General features: G+C 40.8%; 1 protein-coding gene across 1 annotated transcript; it reads left to right on the top strand.

The window, feature by feature from the left end:
- The first annotated feature begins 11,239 nt into the window (after positions 1–11,239).
- LOC307041800 (apoptosis regulator BAX-like) lies at positions 11,240–22,770 on the top strand. Its single transcript, XM_079685342.1, has 6 exons — positions 11,240–11,640; positions 12,544–12,574; positions 14,324–14,479; positions 16,897–17,077; positions 19,305–19,409; positions 20,991–22,770. Exons 1-6 carry the CDS (start codon positions 11,622–11,624, stop codon positions 21,132–21,134), a joined length of 636 nt encoding a protein of 211 aa, XP_079541468.1. The 5' UTR covers positions 11,240–11,621; the 3' UTR covers positions 21,135–22,770.
- The last annotated feature ends 1,691 nt before the right edge of the window (positions 22,771–24,461 follow it).

Here is a 24,461-nt window from a genome sequence, read left to right as displayed (position 1 = left end):
AACCCTTTAAACTTAACAAGCCTCCGCGTATAGCACAATAATTGCAGAAATGCTGAAATAGGAGTTCTCGTGTTACTCTTTTTCTCAGGCTTTTCCAATTAGCCTGTAAGAAGCTCAGCAGGTCTTTGAGCTTCTGCGGTTTCAGTGTGCTACTTGAAACTTGGAAAAATGTTCTCTTTCCATGGATTTGAACCAAAACAGTTAAGGTCACTGTAAAGAGTCTATTTCCCTTTCCTGTGGTGTGTTACTTATATATGTTGTTTATGGTCAACAAAGGCTAACATCTCAAAGCTCCAGGAGCAGAGGGGAGGTCATCTGTGTTGTTGATTTTATCATGATTTTTCATTTCAACAGGTTGCCCGAGAAATATTCTATTTATTACAATTTTCTAAAGTAATATCTGTTTTCTTTGTCCTGGGACATTTTCACCTTGACAGAAATAATGAAACTCCCCCCTGACTCCATTGGACTCCATTGGACATTGGGAAGTTGTTGAGCAATCACAACAGAGCCGGCCAGCTAACCAATCAGAGCAGACTGGGCTCTGGTTTCAGACAGAGGGTGAAAAGAGGTGCTGCAGCACAGACACTATTACCTCATTCACACCAACGGTGTTTCAGGGGCCGGTTCGGAGCTGGAGCTTGAAAAGCACCGGGTTTTCCTGTTCACACCGCAGCGGAGCCGCCTCTTAGCTCCGGAATCCGGTTCGTTTCAAGCACCAACATTTTTTCCGGCCAGAGCAAAAGCACCACATACGTCACGCTTACGGCGAGGCTGGGGGGCGGGGAAGGGGCGGGATCAACTCCTGAACAACAACAAGAAGCCGGCGTTTTATCCAGTTTGTACACAACGATGGAGAAACTTAACAAGCAGCAGTGGTCCACTGAAGAGACCAGCTACCTACTGGGAATCTGGTCTTCCGAAGAGGTACAGAGGAAGCTGGAGCACAATCGGCCATTGTTGTTGTTGTCGGTGTCAGCTGTGAGGGGTTTCCGCGCGGTTTGGCTTTATGAAGCACGCAAACGGTTACGTCATGACGCAAACGACGACTTAATGACGCAGCACCAGTCGGACTCTGGGCGGTGTGAAAAGAGCCGGAGCTAAACCGAAGAACGGTTCTGAACCTGAAAAGCTCTAGCACGGAGCTTGAACCGGAGTTGCGTTGGTTTGAATGAGGTATATGATAAAAATAAAGAGCTTTCTGAACATTAAAGCATGGAGACACATCCCAGTAGAGACACTAAATAAATACTGATATACACCTGAACATCAGCAGGAGAGGACTCTTTAAAGTAGAGACACTAAATAAATACTGATATACACCTGAACATCAGCAGGAGAGGACTCTTTAAAGTAGAGACACTACATACTGATATACAACTGAACATCAGCAGGAGAGGACTCTTTAAAGTAGAGACACTACATACTGATATACACCTGAACATCAGCAGGAGAGGACTCTTTAAAGTAGAGACACTACATACTGATATACACCTGAACATCAGCAGGAGAGGACTCTTTAAAGTAGAGACACTACATACTGATATACACCTGAACATCAGCAGGAGAGGACTCTTTAAAGTAGAGACACTACATACTGATATACACCTGAACATCAGCAGGAGAGGACTCTTTAAAGTAGAGACACTACATACTGATATACACCCTGAACATCAGCAGGAGAGGACTCTTTAAAGTAGAGACACTACATACTGATATACACCTGAACATCAGCAGGAGAGGACTCTTTAAAGTAGAGACACTACATACTGATATACACCTGAACATCAGCAGGAGAGGACTCTTTAAAGTAGAGACACTACATACTGATATACACCTGAACATCAGCATGAGAGGACTCTTTAAAGTAGAGACACTACATACTGATATACACCTGAATACCAGCAGGAGAGGACTCTTTAAAGTAGAGACACTACATACTGATATACAACTGAACATCAGCAGGAGAGGACTCTTTAAAGTAGAGACACTACATACTGATATACACCTGAACATCAGCAGGAGAGGACTCTTTAAAGTAGAGACACTACATACTGATATACTGAAAATCAGCAGGAGAGGACTCTTTAAAGTAGAGACACTACATACTGATATACACCTGAACACCAGCAGGAGAGGACTCTTTAAAGTAGAGACACTACATACTGATATACACCTGAACATCAGCAGGAGAGGACTCTTTAAAGTAGAGACACTACATACTGATATACACCTGAACATCAGCAGGAGAGGACTCTTTAAAGTAGAGACACTACATACTGATATACACCTGAACATCAGCAGGAGAGGACTCTTTAAAGTAGAGACACTACATACTGATATACACCTGAACATCAGCAGGAGAGGACTCTTTAAAGTAGAGACACTACATACTGATATACACCTGAACATCAGCAGGAGAGGACTCTTTAAAGTAGAGACACTACATACTGATATACACCTGAACATCAGCATGAGAGGACTCTTTAAAGTAGAGACACTACATACTGATATACACCTGAACACCAGCAGGAGAGGACTCTTTAAAGTAGAGACACTACATACTGATATACAACTGAACATCAGCAGGAGAGGACTCTTTAAAGTAGAGACACTACATACTGATATACACTGAACACCAGCAGGAGAGGACTCTTTAAAGTAGAGACACTACATACTGATATACACCTGAACATCAGCAGGAGAGGACTCTTTAAAGTAGAGACACTACATACTGATATACACCTGAACATCAGCAGGAGAGGACTCTTTAAAGTAGAGACACTACATACTGATATACTGAAAATCAGCAGGAGAGGACTCTTTAAAGTAGAGACACTTCATACTGATATACACCTGAACATCAGCAGGAGAGGACTCTTTAAAGTAGAGACACTACATACTGATATACACCTGAACATCAGCAGGAGAGGACTCTTAAAGTAGAGACACTACATACTGATATACACCTGAACATCAGCAGGAGAGGACTCTTTAAAGTAGAGACACTACATACTGATATACACCTGAACATCAGCAGGAGAGGACTCTTTAAAGTACAGACACTACATACTGATATACACCTGAACATCAGCAGGAGAGGACTCTTTAAATTAGAGACACTACATACTGATATACACCTGAACATCAGCAGGAGAGGTCCTCTTTAAATTAGAGACACTACATACTCATATACACCTGAACATCAGCAGGAGAGGACTCTTTAAAGTAGAGACAATACATACTGATATACACCTGAACATCAGCAGGAGAGGACTCTTTAAATTAGAGACACTTCATACTGATATACACCTGAACATCAGCAGGAGAGGACTCTTTAAAGTAGAGACACTTCATACTGATATACACCTGAACATCAGCAGGAGAGGACTCTTTAAAGTAGAGACACTACATACTGATATACACCTGAACATCAGCAGGAGAGGACTCTTTAAAGTAGAGACACTACATACTGATATACACCTGAACATGAGCAGGAGAGGACTCTTTAAAGTAGAGACACTACATACTGATATACACCTGAACATCAGCAGGAGAGGACTCTTTAAAGTAGAGACACTACACACTGATATACACCTGAACATCAGCAGGAGAGGACTCTTAAGTAGAGACACTACACACTGATATACACCTGAACATCAGCAGGAGAGGACTCTTTAAAGTAGAGACACTACATACTGATATACACCTGAACATCAGCAGGAGAGGACTCTTTAAAGTAGAGACACTTCATACTGATATACACCTGAACATCAGCAGGAGAGGACTCTTTAAAGTAGAGACACTACATACTGATATACACCTGAACATCAGCAGGAGAGGACTCTTTAAAGTAGAGACACTACATACTGATATACACCTGAACATGAGCAGGAGAGGACTCTTTAAAGTAGAGACACTACATACTGATATACACCTGAACATCAGCAGGAGAGGACTCTTTAAAGTAGAGACACTACATACTGATATACACCTGAACATGAGCAGGAGAGGACTCTTTAAAGTAGAGACACTACATACTGATATACACCTGAACATCAGCAGGAGAGGACTCTTTAAAGTAGAGACACTACATACTGATATACACCTGAACATGAGCAGGAGAGGACTCTTTAAAGTAGAGACACTACATACTGATATACACCTGAACATCAGCAGGAGAGGACTCTTTAAAGTAGAGACACTACATACTGATATACTGAACATATGTCCTCCTTAACAATAAAGCATGTCAATGTTGTGTTCACAGATTGTTACAATGCACCCAGGTACACTCAACTCATTTTAAAAAGAAAAACATATGTTAAAAAACGATTTCTCCCTTCGACTTACAACTGTTAAGATATTCTCTCTTTGAAGAAAGCAGAAAGCACCTTCATTGCCCAGAAAGGTGGTGTTGTACTGAAGGTTGGAAAACTGTGATTAAACTGAAGGAGCTATAATCAAACTTCTGTCAGCGAGCATCCACCCTGATGAAGAGTATCTGAGGAACGCCAGCTCCATGTTATCAAGCATGACGTCCGACCTTTACCTGACCTCCAATCTTTCTGCCTAGAGAAAAAGAGAGGAATTTAAGAAAACGATTTCCCCTTTTTTCACATGATTTGCTCTTGTTTGTTGTTAGGAGTTTGATTATCTATGTTTTTTACACTTTGGATGAAAGCGTCTTTTTGCTATATCAGACTGTCTGAGTTTTCAAAAAATATTCATACGTACTTAGTATGAACTTGAACTTGTGCTGACCTAGAAGCGCATGTATTTTTACAAGTTGTGCTTCGAGGAATGTAACCGAGGTGCGTTTGAAACCCCATATCTCTCCGGGGAAGCTTATCAAAGTTATTCTGTCATCCACCACATCAACACACCAACGCTACATGCTAATGGACCCGAGCTAGAACAGCTTTTAGCCCCTTGAACCTGCACAACTATCCGCGGAAAGGAGCCTGGAGGAAAACTCTCTCCACAAATAAGTGGAGCAGCACGAGGCCAGCGGGGAAGAAAAAGGCCTCGGAGCGATTCTCGTCCAGATACAGGCGCCTCATTGAGGAAAAGACAAGTAACAATGCGCTATATTCATATTGGAATGGAGCCCAGAGCCCTCCACTGTGAATATCAACTTTCAATATTAACCTCTCAGTGACAGAGAGACTCTATAAATAAAATCATATCAGTTACTGTTGGACAGAAGGGAAGTCTTGTTGTTGATTTTATCAGGATTTTTCAGTCTGTATTCCCTCGGGTTGCCTGATAAATATTCTACTTAAAAGTTTCTACAGTCATTTATGTTTTCTCTGTCAATCCTGTGACATTTTCACTGCTACCCAAGAGTAGATTGTTGTATTTAAGGGAGTTAAGAATGGAGTCTGCTCAGGAAGGAAATGCAACATTTATCATTTGGTTTTTGATAAGAAGCCAGAAATGTAAAATACTTAGCTGCTGTTATCAACATCCACCTGGAAAGGCTTCCTGTAAGTGAAAAGAATGAAAGGGGCCTATTCAGCTCATTTTTAGGTTCATAACAGTATGTAGTGTCTCTACTTTAAAGAGTCCCCTCCTGAAATCCACCTGAGAAGGCTTCCTGTAAGTTAAAAAAGACATCTAAATTGTGTTAAATATCTTGCATTGTGTTGTTGCTTCATTTGAATAAACAACAGCTGTACACCAGACAGCATGTAATATGAAAACCACGTCATAATCCAGATGTTATTGAAATTCATAAAAAAAAACTTTGCTACTCAAACTGATTTCATGCTCTTCTTCTTCCAGGAATCAGAGTCGACGTTTGGCAACTAAAACACAAAGTCTGTGTGAATATAAAAAGGGAATATTCCTGGTGAATCATTTCATCATTATGAACTGTATATTCAGGTTTGCCAATAGGTTCCTTTAAATCCTACACGATGGTACTTTAACCATTAAACTGCTTTTCCTGGCTCTACCCATAGACTTCAAGAACTCCCAATCAGCTGCATAAAGTGAACAGCTCGTCTCAAACCTCTTGTCACAGTATGTCTGTAATGAGTCCACAAAAACCATCAACATACTGCTCTAACACCAGTGCAGTTCACTCAAAATACCCAGCTGTGTGAAGCACCACAGGAATGGTTTTCAACCTTTCTTTATGCTTGTTTTTAGATTAAAAGTGTCAGTTCTCCAGAGAGAATGGATGGTGAAATTGCTGCTAAATTATGTGACTGGATTGTGGGCTAGTTGACAGGGCCTGATGTTTGACGGTAACTGTAACCACACCAAACCCAAGCCTGAACCAAACCAGCCAATCACAGCAGTCCGTCTGAAGTCCAGTGAAGCAGTCAGGATACAGGCTGCGAAGCTGCTGTTACCTGAATCTGTCCTTTAACTCCCCCTGTTGGTGATAAATCCTCATGCATGTGCTCTATAAACTGAGTTATCGACAGAAACCCCTATTTTGGTGGAATTGTTCCTCGGCAGATTTTTATATTATGTTGTCCCCAATACTCTATTTTCTGGAATGTAATATGTCTGAAAGGATAGGATAGATACATGTACAATTTATTCATTTCAGGCAAGGACTTATGTTTGTCATGAATTACTATTTATGTATCTTATAGAGCAGTGGTTCTCAACTGGTCAGGCCTCGGGACCCACTTTTTCCTTAGTCAATAGATCGCGACCCGAGATTTTGAACCACATCTATTCAACAAAATATTGTGCAGTAATATATACGCTTTCAGCATACATTACGATTAAAGTGAAGTACAGTGCATATATCCCTATATGCCTTCACAGAACAAAATAATTATTTTAAATGAGGTTTAATGAGATGATGGAATCAAAGCTAAACTGTAGCCTATAACATAAAAAGGCAGACATGCTGAAAACCCAACCCCAGAAGGGGGGTCTGGGGGGATTCTCCCCCTGAGATTTTTAGAAATACTAAAATATAAACTACGCATTCTGGTACACTCTGAGAAGAAAATAAATAGATGTATTACCCGATATTAATAATATTTTCTGCCATTGTTTGTTTTTCACTTTGTTCTGAAGCTGAACTTGCTGCTCCACACAGAGAGAAGAGTAAAGAGGAGAGAGTCTGTGTGAATTACTTTAAATTGTGGGTAAGGGTAGATAGCCCCCATTGTTCTGCGACCTGTCAATCATCAAACCGGGGGTCATATTTCATTATATTTATCTGAAGTTGTACCCATGGATGTATAAAGAATAGTTCTACCGCAAAGTTATTCTCCGTGGGGACTTCCGGTAACAATCTTGATTCTGATTGGCCAGAAGACTCGAAAAAACATCAGCAAAGATGTTTTATTGAGAAGATGATCACTACGTGACGGAAGTTTTCAAAACCGTTTATGGTCTCCGGTACTTCCAGTCCAGCGCCTACTGCATGCACAGCGTTAGAAAATCAGGCCTTCAAAATAAAAGTTTTTTTTTTTTTCTTCACTCACACATATGCGAACCACTCGAAACGGGTCCGCGACCCACTTTTAGGTCTCAACCCACCAGTTGAGAACCACTGTTATAGAGCATGGATGTATAATAAGAACTGGACTTGGTGGGAGGCGGGGTCTCGTTCTTTCCTATGAGAGCTGTTCATTGGCGCATGAGGACAAAATGGCCCAACCTTTGAGAGAGCGAAACGTCACAGATTACCCATCATGCCTGGCTGTCAGAGCAGAAGAACCTTGGCCCTTTCTCATTAATTTAACTCCCCTCATCGACTCCTATCCTCGAGACTTAGTCCCGCCCACAGGAGATGCGAGCGGAGGACAGCTCCTCAGGACAGACAGCTAGACAGCTGCTAGACACAGCTCTTATGAATCCCTGTACCAGATAGCCTACTATACAATGCTAACGGAGGCGAGACGTACGTTATTCACACGCTTATCCACACGTACGTTATTCACACGCTTATCCACACTTACGTTATTCACACGCTTATCCACAAGTACGTTATCAACACGCATAATCTAAGATAGCGCTTTCTAAGCTACGCCGCCGCCACGTGAGCGCATACTTTGATCGCATACTTTGATCGCACCTATGATACGTCGCCGTGACGTCTGACATCGTCGTGATTGTCGCCTGTATTCTACGCCAACCCATTCAAAATTGGCGTTGGCGTACGTTGATACGTCAGTGCTCCGCTCAGTTAGCTTATGGTGCATTTACACTGCAGGCCTCGCTCGGCCTTGCTCGGTTTGGTTAGGCCTTATTAGGCCCGGCTCACTTGAATGCTGCGCTCACATTTCAGTTTAGGAACTGGGGTAGTTACTATAGTAACGCAGTGTAGGCGGAGCCGTGACGTCATCTTCAATGCGAACCACAGAAAAACAACACAGCCGTTAGCTCTTAGCCCTCAGAGCTCACAGCTCTTCATATCTGTTCACAAACTAGACAAAAGTTAAACAAGTACAAACCACATACTGTCTGTGTCATGGAGAATACAGTCGCTGGTTTATTTATGTCTGTAGGCCGTTGTTGTGAGTGTGGACGGTCGGAGCATATATAACGTTAGCTTAGCCGATCTCCATTTAGAAAACACGCATTTTAAAAGGTTTTTCGCCTGCCGTCTGTCTGCAGACTTGTCAAAGCCTTAATTCATGGTTCTTACTATCCGGTATCAGTGTGTTGTTACTTCGGCATCATTTTGAAACGTGTATTACAATTAAATCACGGTAAAATATGTTCATCTTGTTGTAGTTGTAGCCCCCTTGACAGCGATTCTCTCTCTAGTTTAGCATACTCAGCCCGACTCAGCCCTGTTTGTTGGCTTCGATAGAACCACGATTTAGTCGGGCCAGAAAAAAGGTGAAAAAGTAGCCCCGGGCCGGAACTAGGCCAAGTGTAAGTGCAACCAAAAACAGGCCCTGCACGGCTCGGCACGCTTAAAGCGAGCTCCGCGCTGTAGTGTGAATGCGCCATTAGTTATCTGTTCTTTGGCACAAGTCACACCTTATAGACGACAGCACAGAGCACAGCTACGAGATGCACTGTACATACCTTCATACCCACATGACATCTTCTCTGTGGCAAGAGCTGCAAATGGAGGAGCGACAATCACCTTCAAGAAAGGAGAAAGCCACATGGTTACCAAGGACAGTAGCAGGTTTGACATCCACCAGAGTGGACATTTGTAGTATTTGCCAACTGTTAAGGAAAATGTTGAAAAATGTAAAGGGTTTCATGCAGTGGCGTCGCCTGGCCTGGACGAGGAGATGCGATCTCTGGAGGAGAACGAGACCTTCCACCTCACCCAGTTGCCACCAGGTAAAAAGGCAGTGTGGGGAAGATGGGCCTATGCACTCAAAAGTGACATTGATGGATCAGATAAATACAAGGCAAGATTTGAAGCAAAAGGCTACAGTCAAAAACCAGGAACAGACTACAAAGAGACATTTTCTCCCACAGCTGATATGACAAGTGTAAGAGTACTCATGCAGAAAGCAGCACAAGATTTTACACCAGATGGACGTTAAGACAGCCTATTTGCATGCACCCATTGATTGTGAAATCTATATGGAGCAACCAGAAGGCTATGAAGAAAAGTCAATAACCGGTGAAAACCTAGTTTGTAAGTTGCAAAAGTCTCTCTAGGCCTTAAGCAATCAGGTAGAAACTGGAATGAGTGAGAACGGTTTCATACAGAATCCAGCTGATCATTGTGTGTATACAAGAGAGAAACATGATGAAAAGGTCATCATGATTGTACGGGTGGACGATCTGATCATAGCAGCAAGCAACACAAATGTACTGGAAGGTGTAAAGATTATGCTTTCTGACAGGTTTAAAATGAAGGACCTGGGAAAGTTGAAACATTTCCTGGGAATTGATTTTGACCAAACAGAAGGTGAAGTTAAAATGTCTCAAAATAAATATATAGGCAAAATTGTAGAGAGGTTTGAAATGCAGGATTGCAAGGCCAGGGGGACCCCATGTGAGCCAAAACTTGAACAAACTGATTATTCAGAAAAAATGACAGACCCAACTAAATACAGAGGCAGTGGGAAGTTTAATTTACTTTTCCACATGCACTAGACCAGATATAGGTTTTGTGGTCAGTAAACTATCTCAGCACTTGGCTGAACCAACAGAGGAACATTGGAACACAGTAAAACATCTGTTCAGATTTCTAAAAGGCACAACAGAACAGGAGTTATGCTTTCAGAGAAATGACAAAGAGGCACTAGCTCTAAAAGTGTACTGTGATGCTGACTGGAAAATGTTCCAGATTCCATTCAAATCTGTTGATTATTCAGATCTTCAGATGTCAAATTTGTTATGCTAAATGTATATCATTTTCTCACAGGATATAGAACGAGACAACACAGTGTTTACTCATTGTGTATGAATGCTTCAGCTCTTCAGACCAACATAGTAAAATGTGAGCATGTTCCTAATTGTGTTGGTATGCAGCCTAGGTCTGGTCTGTTTAATAAAGCAAATCTGCCACTTTTATATTGTAGAATTTGTTAAATTAAAGCAGTCTTTAATTGTTTGTCCTAAACATAGCAATATATGCTTTTAAATACTAGATGTGTTTTTTTAAATCTATCAAATAAATAAATAGACAGACAGACAGTGTATCAATCCCAAATTGGGAAATTATTTAACAGCAGCAGTGTGTTCAGGTATTAATATATTTAAAGTCGCTTACATTTATTCACATAGCCCTCATCAGTTGAATTAATACACGTGTGAAATTGCAATACCCAAAGCTTATAAAAAAATCTTAACTTCACATCAAGGTACAAGAAAACGACAATTTCTTACATATTATTCTGGCCCACATAGTGAATACGTCACCTTAATCACCACCTTACAAGCATCTTATGGCACATGTGTAAAATAAGTGCATTCACTCTTTTTCACATTTAGTGAGAGGACTGGCGTTGCATGGAGTCCACCATAGAGGTGTATGCTCATGCTGGACCCACGTAGGTTCACTCTAATAGTCATTTAAATGTTCATCAGTCAGTCTTGTTCTATATATAGATTTCATGACATTCATGTCAGAAAAAGCAAGCTTTCAGTCTGACCTAAGGAGCTGCTTCACAGAGTAGAGCCAAATAAAGCAGACATTTTCAGTGCTGCTTGGTGAATGTTCTTATAGTTGTCTGTGTCTACAAGGCTCCAGAAATGTTGTGAGTTTTGCTGAGTTATTGAATAAATCATTTAAAATGGCATGCCAACGCAATTTCCGCCATTGCAAACCGAGTCAAGCCGACTCCAAGCTGTCCGACTTCAGGCGATCTTTTTGAGAAGACTATATGCACCTCGCGGGAACGCGCACAGCGTAAAGCGAAAACTCCCAGACATGTTAATGATTTGTATGACAAAGTAAGGTTTGGAAATGATATCGTTATAGCGGATGCTGTGCAACAGCATCGAGACTACGACCTGTTTTCGGTTTCATTTATTTCCTCTGCTCGCTCTGTCTGGTTTCTCTCCTCTTGCGGGACTGACATAACTTCTCTTTCTGTTGTTTACTTAGGCTATGTGAGGATAGTTGTTCGTATTTGATCTAAACAGTGTTTCATTCGGGGATTTTTATCAAACACCACGTAGGTTTTTAAAGGACGGTTTATCTGGCTGTGGAGGGAACGAGAATGGGATATGAAGGAGACGGTATGTGGTGAAGCTTATTCAACGTACAGTTCAAGTCCCATTAAAGTTATATATTCACTATGCTGCTGCTCTATTACAGGGTTTCCGCGGGGTCTTAAAAAGTATTAAAAGTTGATAAATCAATTTAGCAAAAATTAAAGTATTAAAAAGTAGGCTAATAAGCGGCATTTCCAAGGTAGGCCTATTACATTTTGTAGCTTGTTTTCAATAAGTATATAAATTGTCCAAAGAGGTTGTATTCTACTGTGTGCCTGGATGTAATCATTGCGTAGGTGTGTATTGTTATTCTGTGTAGTTTATTTATGGCATCCCGTTGGGTTTGACGTCATCTGAACAGGACATTGCACGCTCACTGCTTAATAGCGGGCGAAGGTTAGTTTACGCCGGTTGTTAAACTACATCGTTATGGGGAAATGCAAGTTTGCGTCCAAATGGTTGGAAGATAAGGAGGAAGGACAATCAATACTGTATATAGTAAATGTGAGGTAAAGTGTGTCACCAATGTAACCGGTTAGAACTCAAAGTGGCGATGAGGTCTTAAAATGTATGGAAAGGGTCTTAAAAAAGGTCTTGAAAGGTATTATCTGACTTCAGGATTCCTGCATATACCCTGTATTACCCAGTGGTGTAAAGTAACTAAGTACACTTTCTCAAGTAGGCCTACTGTACTTGAGTATTTCAATCTGTTGCTACTTTGTACTTCTACTACACTACAATTCAGGTGTCTATTCCTCTACATTATTTATTAGCTTTAGTTAGGCTACTTTACAGATGAAATATAATAATAAATCAGACTTTAGTTACACCTGGAGTAAGTACAAGATCTTAGTACTTCACCTCTGCTATTGACAGCTGTTACAGAGGGTATAATGCTGCTTACTAAAGCTGTTTTACTCTCCACAGATGTGAGGATCGGGGAAGCCCTGATCAAAGAGTAAGTTCCTTCTCTCATTTTATAATAATATGTAGTTTTGGCGCTTTCCATGCTAATACAACATTTTACAACAGAAACAGTTGAATCAATAACCGTTTAGACTGATCAAAATTAAACTTTCTTTCTTCATATCCCAGTGGAAATTGAGTCTTTTGATAGTTGCACCATTTAAGACTGAAATATATGAAAGACAAATACATTTAAAAATGGTACATGTTACATGTTACTTTTTAGATGCTTTTATCCAAAGCAACTTACAAACTCAATACTACTGTGGACAATCCCTGCAGGAACAATTTGGGTTGAAGTGTCTCAGGGACACAACAACATGCTGACTGCAGTGGGGTTTGAACCTGAGACCCCCTGATCCAAATACCAGTGCACTAGTCCACTGCGCCTTCCTTTAAAACTATCGTGTGTGTGTGTGTGTGTGTGTGTGTGTGTGTGTGTGTGTGTGTGTGTGTGTGTGTGTGTGTGTGTGTGTGTGTGTATGTGTGTGTGTGTTTGTTTAATCATTAGCTGAGGTTATGCTAATGTCATTTTCTAGTTATTTTTAAAATAAAATAGTAAAAGAGGCCATCATTTGTGAAGACAACTGAAAACACACGCAAATATAATAAACAGATATGTTAATGATTAAAGTCAGCTACACTTAATAAGTATTATTTTGTAATTAAAATAGCCTACAAATGTTCGTTAACTTTCTAAAGCGAGTTTCAGTTTCATTTCACAGGAACAGAAGATCCCTTACAGTAAATCACACTGTGATCATGACTTATACTGTATAAGGAGGTAATAAAGGAAAAAGTTCCACTGCAGTTTATGACGCTGTATTCACAAATGGGTGTGTCGCCCTCGATGTGGCAGGATCAACACTACTCGTGGTAGTCAAATTCAGCCCACAGAGAGTACAAATATGGCCTCTTTCTGGTTTCTGGTCAGGTGGCATCCTTATTGCCCAAACCACTTCAACTGGTCCTTTCTACCAAAGGAGCAGTTGCTCTAATCAGAGTCCCTCCCTGATGACTGAACCTCTCCCCTGATCTCTAAGGGAGAGCCCCTCTCCTGAGAAAACCCATTCGGGCTGCTTGTATTCGCCATCTCGTTCTTTCGGTTATGACCCATGACCCATCCTTCATGACCATAGGTTTAAATGAGAAATGTTTTACCAAACGCTACACTACCATTACTGTGACGATCACAGGTACAGATCAGAAACCAATAGCACGACTCAGATACAACCAGTGTATAGCAATGTTCAGTTTATTCAGGTCAGGGACAGGCAGGGTCAAAACCAGACAGGGAGCAGGCAGGAACTCGAGATCCGTAAACAGGCAAGCAGGGATCAAAAACCGGGCAGGACAAAAATCTAGGCTAGAGACCAACACTCACTGGAGAGCTTGGCAGAAACGACAAGACAATCTGGCAAAGGACAAGTGATAGTGAGGTGGTATAAATACTGTGGAGTGATGAGGGAATGAGTAACAGGCGAGGGGAAGGGCTGGGGAGACCAGGTGAGGGAAGTGAGCTGATTACAAGGGCCTGGAGGAAGGCGGGATCTGAAATGACAGGAGAGTTTAGATGAGCCACCAAACAAACAATAATAGAAGTGTCTAACTTGTGACAATTACACTTCCCTAAAAACGGCTTTATGTTGAGTAAAATAAAAGGAGCCATCATTGTGTCCTGAGCTTTTTTGATTTGTGGAGTCTCTCCACAGTTTGGCATTAATGTCTTGTTCTGTTCCAGGGTCATAAATGCGGAGCTGAAAGCCCTCCCATCACAGGACGTTCCTCCTCTGACTACACCCACTGCAGACGTGGAGAATGAGCAGAAGCTGGTGGACCAGCTGGCCAAATACACCATCCTCATCGGGGACAGTCTGTACAATGATAGGCTCCAAGAGTGAGTACTAGGGCTGCACATATTATGAAAACGTTAACCAAATTGCAATATCAACTGGTAATATATCTAAATTGCAGGAAGCAAATTATTGGCTAAATATGTATTAAAATATTGAAATTAAGTGTTGTGTCAGGGTAGAGTGAAGCAGGCAGGACCCAAACGCAGATTTAAACAGAAAAATCCTTTATTTCAAGGCTAAACGTCAAAAACAGATCACTACCCCGTGACACAGTCAAAGACACACAAGAGACCAACAAAGACAGACAGCAAAAACAGAACTTAAATACACACAAGACTAATCAACGAAACAAGAGACAGGTGAGGAGGGAGGAGAAAACACAGGGGCACCAGGTGAACACAATCAAGTAAACAGGTAAGAGGGAACAGGTAGGAGGGAACACACACAGGCCGTTTCTCAATCGCGAGGATGCTTGCTTGGTAGCACATGTCTTCCGAGTCACTTGCTTCAGAAGCGAGGCAAGAATCCTTCCTGGCATTCGGAAAACGAAGAGTGGAACAGGCTAGCAAGTGTGCAGGTGTGCGTCATATGAGAGGCCCCGCCTTACATTTTCCGCCACAGATTTGGGGAAATTGGCCCGTGCGCAAAGCATTGTGGGGATTTGAAGGACGCAAAGTCTACCCATGTGCAGCCTCGAAATTACCCCCAAACCAAGGACGCGGCCTCGGTGGAATTCCAAGTATGCTGGAGATTGGAACAGTCCTTCGGCGGCACTCGATGACGTAGCATCCTTGAAATATTGGCTTGGAAGCCAGTTTCCTCGCGATTGAGAAACGGCCACAGACAGGAAACCAAGGACAGATCTAAACAAGAAAAAACACAACGCAGACAGAAAACAAAAGACAGCAGTGAGATGTGGTCTGATTTTCCAAAGGGAGTGCGAGGAAGAGCCTTATATCCACGTCGAAAAGGGGGATACACATGGTCCAGTCATATTTCCGCCGCGCGTCGGGCAGCTGATATGCTGGTAGTACTTCGGCAGGACCTTCTTCCAGGGCTGCCAACACTCACGCATTGAGCGTGAGAGTCACGCAATTAACCCATATCTCACGCACTCACGCCACACTTGCCTTTCCTCACGCTAAGTTTTCGTCCAAAATAAATGTATATAAATATAAAAATAAAGTGAAGGAACAGCAAACCGAGCCGAAATGACGTCTCCTACGTACCGTGGTAAGGTTGACAACGAACTACAATCACATTTTGATAAAAAAAAAAAAAGCCAATACGCGCCGTCCTCCGAGCTGGACACGTTACATTGGTCTCTATCTGCAGCCGGAGAAGAGTTCTCAGGGACCGTCTGCAAAGTGCAACTCCGAAAAAAGAGAATACAATAATATTCAATAACTATTATACAGACTATTACTACCAAACTCACCACACACATCAATAGTCTCCTGGTGGTCATACTACAGCAAGGAGTTTGGAAGAATATGCGTTAGAGTAATTTTGGGGAATATGTATAGCCTAATGTAAATCTGCATCATCTTAAATAACTTTACTATTATATATTATATTTCTACCAAACTCACTATTTGCATTGTTGTTAGCATCTGGTTAGCTTAACGGATATTAAAAGCTGTTTCTAAAACAAGGAAAGGGAGATCTCTGTCCTGTCAGACTGAGAGATAACTACAGCTCAGTGAGATAAGGGACTCTGTGTTTAGATAGTTCACTTTAGTTATCTCAGTGGGTCTCAAACGTTTTGGTCACCATTTTTGAGAATAAATGAAAAATAGTTATGAAATACTATATGACAGTAAAACAAGAATACAGTTTAAAAGTTGAGTGATTTGTAAAATATCCATAAAGAAAAAGAAAATCTGTTTTCCATAAATTCATTTTGCTCCCAAAGTGCACCAGGTAGATGCATTTAATTCAATATTTAAAAAAAAAATCTTCCCGGGGGCATGCCCACGGACCCCCCATAGAGGAGGTAAGGATCCTGCCCCCCCCCCCCCCACACACACACACACACACACACTTATAAAATAGCACTTTACCTCTGCTTACACCTATATGCTATTTTATATGCTGTGAGCTGATTATCGAGCCTTCATTGTAAGAGTCGCGGGTACACTGTGTATGTAAGTATTCCACTGTAGCGCCCGGTACATTAATGGGGAACCCTAGTTTGTAACACTGCACACATTCGGTTCACCAAAAAAGAAATCTCACTCCAAGCTGAACTCAAATGTTGGCGGCCCTGCTTCTTCATGTTGTCAGTGTTAAAATCCCCGGCCACAATGAAAGCCGCTTCTGGCCGTGAAGTCTCTGTCCTGTCGATTACATTCAAACATTCACCAGTGGGTATTTACTGATGTATTTTATGTCATAGAACAAAACATGAGAATCCCTTCAGCTTGTATTAACCACTCCTCTCTTGTGTCTGTTGCAGTTCTATCGACGCGGTGGCTCGTTCCTCCGGCTCTAAGTCGAACATGTTTAAGAAGGTGGCACTAAAAGTATTTAAGGATGGGATCACCTGGGAGAAAATAGCTATGCTCTTCTACATCGCTGGCAAGCTGGCTGTGAAGGTGGTTTGCCTGTTAGCTGACGATCAGAATGGATTTTCACAGGTAAATCAAAAGTCTTAAGAAGTTAAAGCATAGGTGTGCACTTATTAGAGATCACCTTTTCATCAAACAGTGTGTGTGACTTACTTCTCCATGAGGAACGTTATCTTCATATAAGCGTTGCAGAAGAGGCTGCTAACGTTAACCACCAGAGTATGTTCTGTGTTTGAAACCATGGGCGTAATTTCCACTGGGGACAGGGGGGACATTTCCCCCCCCACTTTTCAAAATCCCATTTGTGTCCCCCCCACTTTTTTGTGGTTGTTGTTAGCATTTGGTGCTAGCTCGGAGCTAACGGAGATTAGTAGCTGTTTCAACAGTAAGGAGAGGGAGAGCTCTTTCCTATCGGACTTTGAGAGGCTGAGAGAGAGAGAAATAGAGAGAGAGACAGAGACTGAGAGTTACGTGGGTTGTTGTTAGCATTTGGTGCTAGCTCTGAGCTAACGGAGATTAGTAGCTGTTTCAACAGTAAGGAGAGGGAGAGCTCTTTCCTGTCGGACTTTGAGAGACTGAGAGAGAGAGAAATAGAGAGAGAGACAGAGAGAGAGAGACTGAGAGTTACGTGGGTTGTTGTTAGCATTTGGTGCTAGCTTGGAGCTAACGGAGATTAGAAGCTGTTTCAACAATAAGTAGGGGGAGAGTCCTCTCCTGTCGGACTGAGAGAGATAACGTCAGCTCAGGGAGGTAAAGGACTCTGAGTGATTAGGTTGTAAACTTTAGTCTAAGTTATCTCAGTGGGTCTCAAACGGTTTGGTCATCTATGTAAACAAATATTTCCATATGTAATATTAGTTGTATATAAAATAATAATAAGAAATCCTTCCAATGTGAACTATAGGTCAGTACAACATAAAAAACACAGTTTGAAAGGGGAGTGATTAGTCAAATATGCATAAATAAAAAGAAAGAATGCAGACTAGGTAAGGTAAAGATAGGAGAGAGGAGTTTATCAATGATGTGTTATTGGTTGTGAGAATATTCTAATGGTTTTTTGATTATTGAAATAGCTATACAGTTCTGTTTCATATGAGTTGAGAGCTATATCCATAAATCTCTTAATTTGTGTACCAGATTGATGCATTCAACTTCAATTTAAAGAAACAAATCTTCCCGGGGGGATGTGAGGTTATCACAAATAAAGCAGGTTCACATGGATAGGATACCAGATAAGTTTGCACACTCATTATATACACTACACATTTTTCTTGGATTTGTTAACACTATAGTCCCTCATATATTGGAAGAAAGGCAGGAAATGGAATTAAATTGAGAAAATGTTTCATTGTGGAGGACCCCCTGTTTTGTGTCCCCCCCACTTCTCAAACCAAAGTTACACCCTTGTTTGAAACGCATCACTTTCATTTTACCAAAGGATTTTCAGAACATCTGCCTGACACTGTGTGTTTAGAGGAAAAGGCTTTTAAGTGCCTTTCCAACTCTGTTTCTCAGTAAAAAAGGAATCTCCACTTTATTATTGTGTATTTTAACTTAAATGATAGAGGTGGGAATGCGTTTACCTTGCACTCCCATCTTAGCAAATATGTGACAAACGTTTCTATAACTGAAGCCTTTGGATGTTTTAGGTGGTTATCTTAAAGACTGGAGGGGGATAGTTGTTCTTGCTCATCAGTGTTGCATTGATGACGTTTAGGCAGACCCAAAAGTAAGCATCACCTTGGTTACCTCGACAAAAAGCCAATCAGATTTTTCCGTAGGGTACGGATTATGATGAGAATAACATCAAAGGTTTATGATACTCACATTTTGTTCAGTAGGAGTATGTTCCCAAACACATTTTCTTTTATGATTTTTGGAGTGTAAATGCAATCTCCAGAATTAAAAAAAACGTACGCTTGACTATTACATCGCAGCTGCATTACTTCACGTCGAAACTGCTAAGCTAAAGGTTGCTAATGTCTGGTTTGGTGACGTTTACTGCGTCAAATATGATTCTGTTTAGCAGTCTCAATTAGCCCCTGGTTTGCAACCACCTTTCTTAAAGGCAAAACCCCTTAGAAATGTAGACCTTTGTGAGACATTAGTATTATTTATAAGTTTCGCTGAGAGACTTGGCAAGTTTGTTTCTGATACTAGCTAGCATGCTAAGCTAACCATCGCATCTATCAGTTGCAGATTCTTTCCAATGATCCAGCAATGTAACTGAAATAAATCACAGTTTGCCAGTCGCTTCACCTTGTGTATGGACTTTATCTGTGTGTGTGTGATTCAGATGGTGATGACTCATCTCCCCGAGTCACTGATGGAGATCCAGAGATGGACTGTGGATTTTTTCAAAAACAATCTACTGGTCTGGATTCGGGAACATGGAGGATGGGTATGTCAGAACTTCATTTCTTCCATATTCTTCTGTTTGGAGCTCTTCTCTCTGCCATGCTGGTTTTGGGCACATTAAGCCTCACTGTATGAACCTGCATAGCGTCGTATATAAAGCTTCAACGGTTCCTGACACACTGAGTCAGTGATGAAGTTATACCATGAGTGTGTCGAGTTTTGAAGCTTCCCCATTTTCAAATATTTTATATCCTTACTCTCAAGCAAAACAATTGGCTTGCAATGCAGCTCATTGACCATAGAAAGTCTTACATGGCTGCACCAAATGGCATCGGCCAATCAGTTGAGACCTCTTCAGTTATTTATGATTTCCATGGCTTGTAGACTATAATGTGATAGACCTAAAAGCAGTACAAGGAGCGAAACATGTGAGTGAATCCCCAGGAAGTGAGCCAGGCGTCAAAGCAATTTTTAAGTTGGCCAAACACTGGTACTGAAAAAACTTCAGTGTCACGGCCCGTCAACACAGCAGCGTTAAAAAATCTTCTGCCCATTCACTTTGAATGGGGTGACGTCACGTTGCCTCGCTTTTCGCCAAACTGCATTGTGGGGAAGCAAAGCGAAGATTTCCAGGATTTCCAGGATTCAAAAGTTGAGCAATGTTCAACTTTTGAAGCTGAGGTGGAAGCGTCAGCCAATCAAATCCCGTTTATGCTAATCTGACAGTACAAGCGCTAGCCAATCAAACTGCGTGTAAGCAGGGAGAGCCAGACCGCAGTTCATTTCCTCATATTCCAAACGAAAAATTACGGTAGCAAATCACCCGGTTCTTTATGACCAGAACTATTTACCGGGATACAAGCCGGAGGAACAAGGCATGGAGGGAGGTGGCAGAGACAGTGGGTGAAACTGGTAGGTTTTCACCTGTTTGGGGAGTTTATATAAATATATATTGCTCCCATAAAATCCCCAGGGTTTTTTGCTTTGTATGTCGGGGGCGGGAGATTCATGTGATTGGTTGTTGGTCGCAAAAAATCCCCAAGCTTTCAGACACGCCCACCTCCAAGATTTTCAAGATTTTTTTTAACGCTGCTGTGTGGACGGGCCGTCAGTCTCTGACGTCATTGATTAAAGAAACACTTTTCCTATTGACTAAAATTGCTAAATATTTATATCAGAGTTAGAAATATCTTTTTAACTTAAAACAACTTCCCAGGACGAACATTTGATTAGCCCTTGTTTGAATCATTAGGTCCGAAAAGTGGTAAGTTCTCTAAAAGCTGAATCCAATAATACTTAACCGCTCCATATCGACTGAGCCGTGACTGACCAAGGAAAACAAATGTGTGCATGATCTATTGACTTAAGACTTAAATGTTACATAAAGAAGTTAAAAAAAGACACAGAGAAGGAAATAACAGTATCGATGCCTGTTTAATCGCAATAAATAACAACAGTGCTCTCAGTTCTACAGGCATTGAGCAGCTTCCTTCTTGTTAACGTTTCCAAAGTTGATTATAGTTCCCTTTTTATTATCATTTATAATCAGTGTGTTAATGACATATGCTGTGTCTCAATTAACTTATGGTACGATGGACCGATGTATTGAACCTGTCTCTCACAGATCAACAGCTTCTCTGAGCTGGCCCAGTCGTCCATTCAGAGCGTGTCCAGGTTGGGCGCTCACACCTACGGCCTCATCGTCATGTTCTTCATCGCCGGCCTGGCCATAGGAAGCATCATCCCCTGGAGACTAAGCAGAAACTGACACACACACACACACACACACACACTCACTCACTCACTCACTCACTCACTCACTCACTCACTCACTCACTCACTCACTCACACACACACACACACACACACACACACACACACACACACACACACACACACACACACACACACACACACACACACACACACACACACACACACACACTCCAGAGCTAGCGTGGTGCAGTGATAAGTCCTAAACCAACAAATCCAATTTTAGCACTTTCGGTTTCCCTACCCGTTAGTCAACGTTTTTTTAATACATGTTTGGTTAGATGCTTTAAATAAACTCTGTGATTAACACAAGCTGTAGAGATGTTTTGTTCTACGACCTAAAATACATGAGTAACTATGTATGGTGAATGTCTGAAGATTTCTTGAAAATGGTAGTTGCTATCGAGTGTCTAAATGAGGCTCCTAAATGCAGAACATTAGCCGCCATTTGCTTATTGTTGGTGACGTGAAGTCCTGCGACAGTGTAGTTCTTTTATAGCATTACATTAGCTTTTTTAATTCTGGCGATTTAGGCTTCAAGAATCATAAAATGGTGTTAATATGAGGAGATGGTCCAGCTGATCAAAATGAAATGTTGTGTTTTCCTGTTATCTTGTTTTTTGCAATATTCCAAAATGGAGCCATTACGATGCTTACTTCAAAAATACGTCATCACTGCACCACTTGGTATTGACAAGAAAGTAATTCTGTGATTTTGCCAAATAGACCAGAGCGGTTGTCATATCATGTCCTGATCACATGTTGCCATGAGATACCATCCACACAGGCTACCTTCTCTAATGTGCATCTATGCAATCAGAATGTCCAAACCACCCTGAAGCTTTATACCAGACCAAATAACACATCCTACTCAGGTATCTCATGTTTAGATGTTTCTTTTTTCTTTCTAATAAACTGAAGGCTTCCATCTTTTGTAGAGATGTGGATCTTTAGTGGGGCTGAGTGACAGTAATAACCATTTAATTATCTTAAGGGAGCATTTCCATTCAGTCACGTATAAAACACTGTGCCTCAGGTAGAAACGGTATTCAATGTTACTGATAACCTGGATTATTAAATAATATAATAATAATTCACAAATAAAATATGCAAATAATTACTCTGTTCGCTAGAGACAGCAGTAAAGTCTATTTTTCACATATTAATTTAATGTTTAACGCAATCAATCTTAGTCCTTAAAAATGGTGCCCTTCAAAAAAATCCTATTTATACCTTCTGTATTCCACTGGTTTACTGTTATGGTGATTTTACAGTTAATTTGCACAATAAGAAACCTCAAGTTAAATGACTTTAACACGGGTAGATACAGGTTCCTTCTGTCATTGGAGAGTCTTAAGAAAAATTGTGAACTTTTACATTTAACAATTGTGAATTGCACTTGTTGCCTTTGTATGGGAGCTGTGGTGTAAAGTAACTAAGTACTGTAATGTTGTTTTGCATAATGTGTACTTTTACTTTTGGTACGTTTGATTCTTATACTTTTGTACCTTTACTTGATTCCAAGACTTTGACTTGTAAGGAAGTAGTCCTACTTGTACTTAAGTACACGATCGGAGTACTTCTCTGTATTGGAGAATACAAATAAAATCATGGACTTCAAAGATTCTAAATTCTTTGTGTAGCACACTTATTTGTATTGGTTCTGGTTTTATTAGAATCAGGTGCAGGGTTTCCATCCCATGTTTGTCCACTAGAGAGCGCTGCCATGTTAACTTTACTGTAAAATGTCCTGTCACAGTCATAGACTTTGAATATACTGTAAAGGTCACAATCCATAAAAAAAAAAAATAAAAGGCATATTTTTGGAAAAACGTGTCAATATTTGTTTTTTTTATATAATTTGTTCACAACCCATTTTTAACCCTAACTCTTTAAGGACTCACTGAAAAGGAACAACCGTAAACATAGAAATATAAATTAAAAAAAGTAATAAAAGGCTAATTAAATACATAAAAACAAATATGTAGCAAATGTAGTTATGTATTTATTTTAAGCTAGGTCATTCAGGGTTATTCACATAGCAACCAACAATAAAAATACAAATGTAGGTGTTTATTTACTAACTTTGTCTTTTTGTCAGATTTCTTCTATATTCACCAAAAGTCAAATAGATCATAAATCTTTGGCATATTTAAGCATTCGATTTGTATGATTTTATTGTCTGTCCATAGCCTTTTTGTACCTTGTATTCATTCTTATGTGTGCCTTTTATCAATTATTGTAATATTATATTTTATTATAATGTTATGTTTGCTGTGAAGAACTTTGGTAAACACTCTGTTTTTAATATGTGCTATAGAAATAAAGTGGATTGGATTACTGTACACAAAAAAGTGTCATAAATTACAAAAAGGTATTGTCTTTGTGTTTTTATGTTAAGAATCAATGAGGACGTTTCATGGTGTTATTTAATGGTTGCATTTTTTACCGTTCAATTGATACTACATATCTCTAAAGGCTGTTTTCTCTAAAAGTGCCTCTTTTCCTTTCTAAGAAGACATTTTTCACAGAAATACTAACATTCTGAAGGTTTTTTTGGAGGCTTTGTTCATATATCATTCATGTTCATAAAAATGTTAGAACTGTAACATGTGAACACAATGAAATGTGAATTATGAACCTGACTTTATCGAGTGTTCACATATCCATACCATATCTGCCCCCCCCGCCACTCCCTGTGAGCCCAGTGTGCTCCGATTGGTCGGAACGTTGAGAGGCTCGTTGCTCCTGAGCAGACAGGCTTCCGCGTCAGCGAGAAAGGGAGAACAAGCGAAACTCATCCTGAGCACACACAAACACTCACAGCCGAAGTAAAAACAATAAGTGTGGCTTGATATTGAGTTAGAAAAAGGTTTATAACGCTGCGAGAATGGGTCTGCGGAGAGCATTTCTCCGCCATCCCAACGTAGTAGCCCGAAAAACGTTTACCCATTTAAACAGTCGTGGTAGATACCTTGTTTGTTTTAAACATCATAAATACACAAACAACAATGAATACTTACAGGTTGTGTACCCGAATCTCCCGCTGGTCCAAACAAAGTAGGAACAGCATGGTTCTTCAGTGCCCTACGCTGTACATATCCGACATGAATCGCTGAAAGGTTTGGGAAGCTTTGTTTCGTGAAAAGCTGGCAGAGAGTGCGGCCTCTGGATATCCCCATGTCAGAGTACCCAGAAAGTAAATAATGGAAAAAGATAAATCTCCGACGAGGCGTTCTGGGGCAGCATAGACAGGTCTTTTCTGTGTTAGTTTTACTCGCTACAGGGTGTACTTTGAGCGTTTGTGACCCAGCAGACCGTT

This window comes from Notothenia rossii (genome assembly GCF_949606895.1).
Source record: "Notothenia rossii genome assembly, chromosome: 5".
Lineage (NCBI taxonomy): Eukaryota > Metazoa > Chordata > Actinopteri > Perciformes > Nototheniidae > Notothenia > Notothenia rossii.
The sequence above is the reverse complement of the archived record's forward strand: the minus strand, read 5'-3'. Positions and strand labels throughout refer to the sequence as shown.

What these genes read in the sequence shown, in the direction of transcription:
- LOC307041800 (XM_079685342.1), top strand. An exon ending in GGGGAAGCCCTGATCAAAGA is followed by an intron (nt 12,575 to 14,323) that starts GTAAGTTCCTTC and finishes GTTCTGTTCCAG; the next exon opens with GGTCATAAATGCGGAGCTGA. An exon ending in TACAATGATAGGCTCCAAGA is followed by an intron (nt 14,480 to 16,896) that starts GTGAGTACTAGG and finishes TGTCTGTTGCAG; the next exon opens with TTCTATCGACGCGGTGGCTC.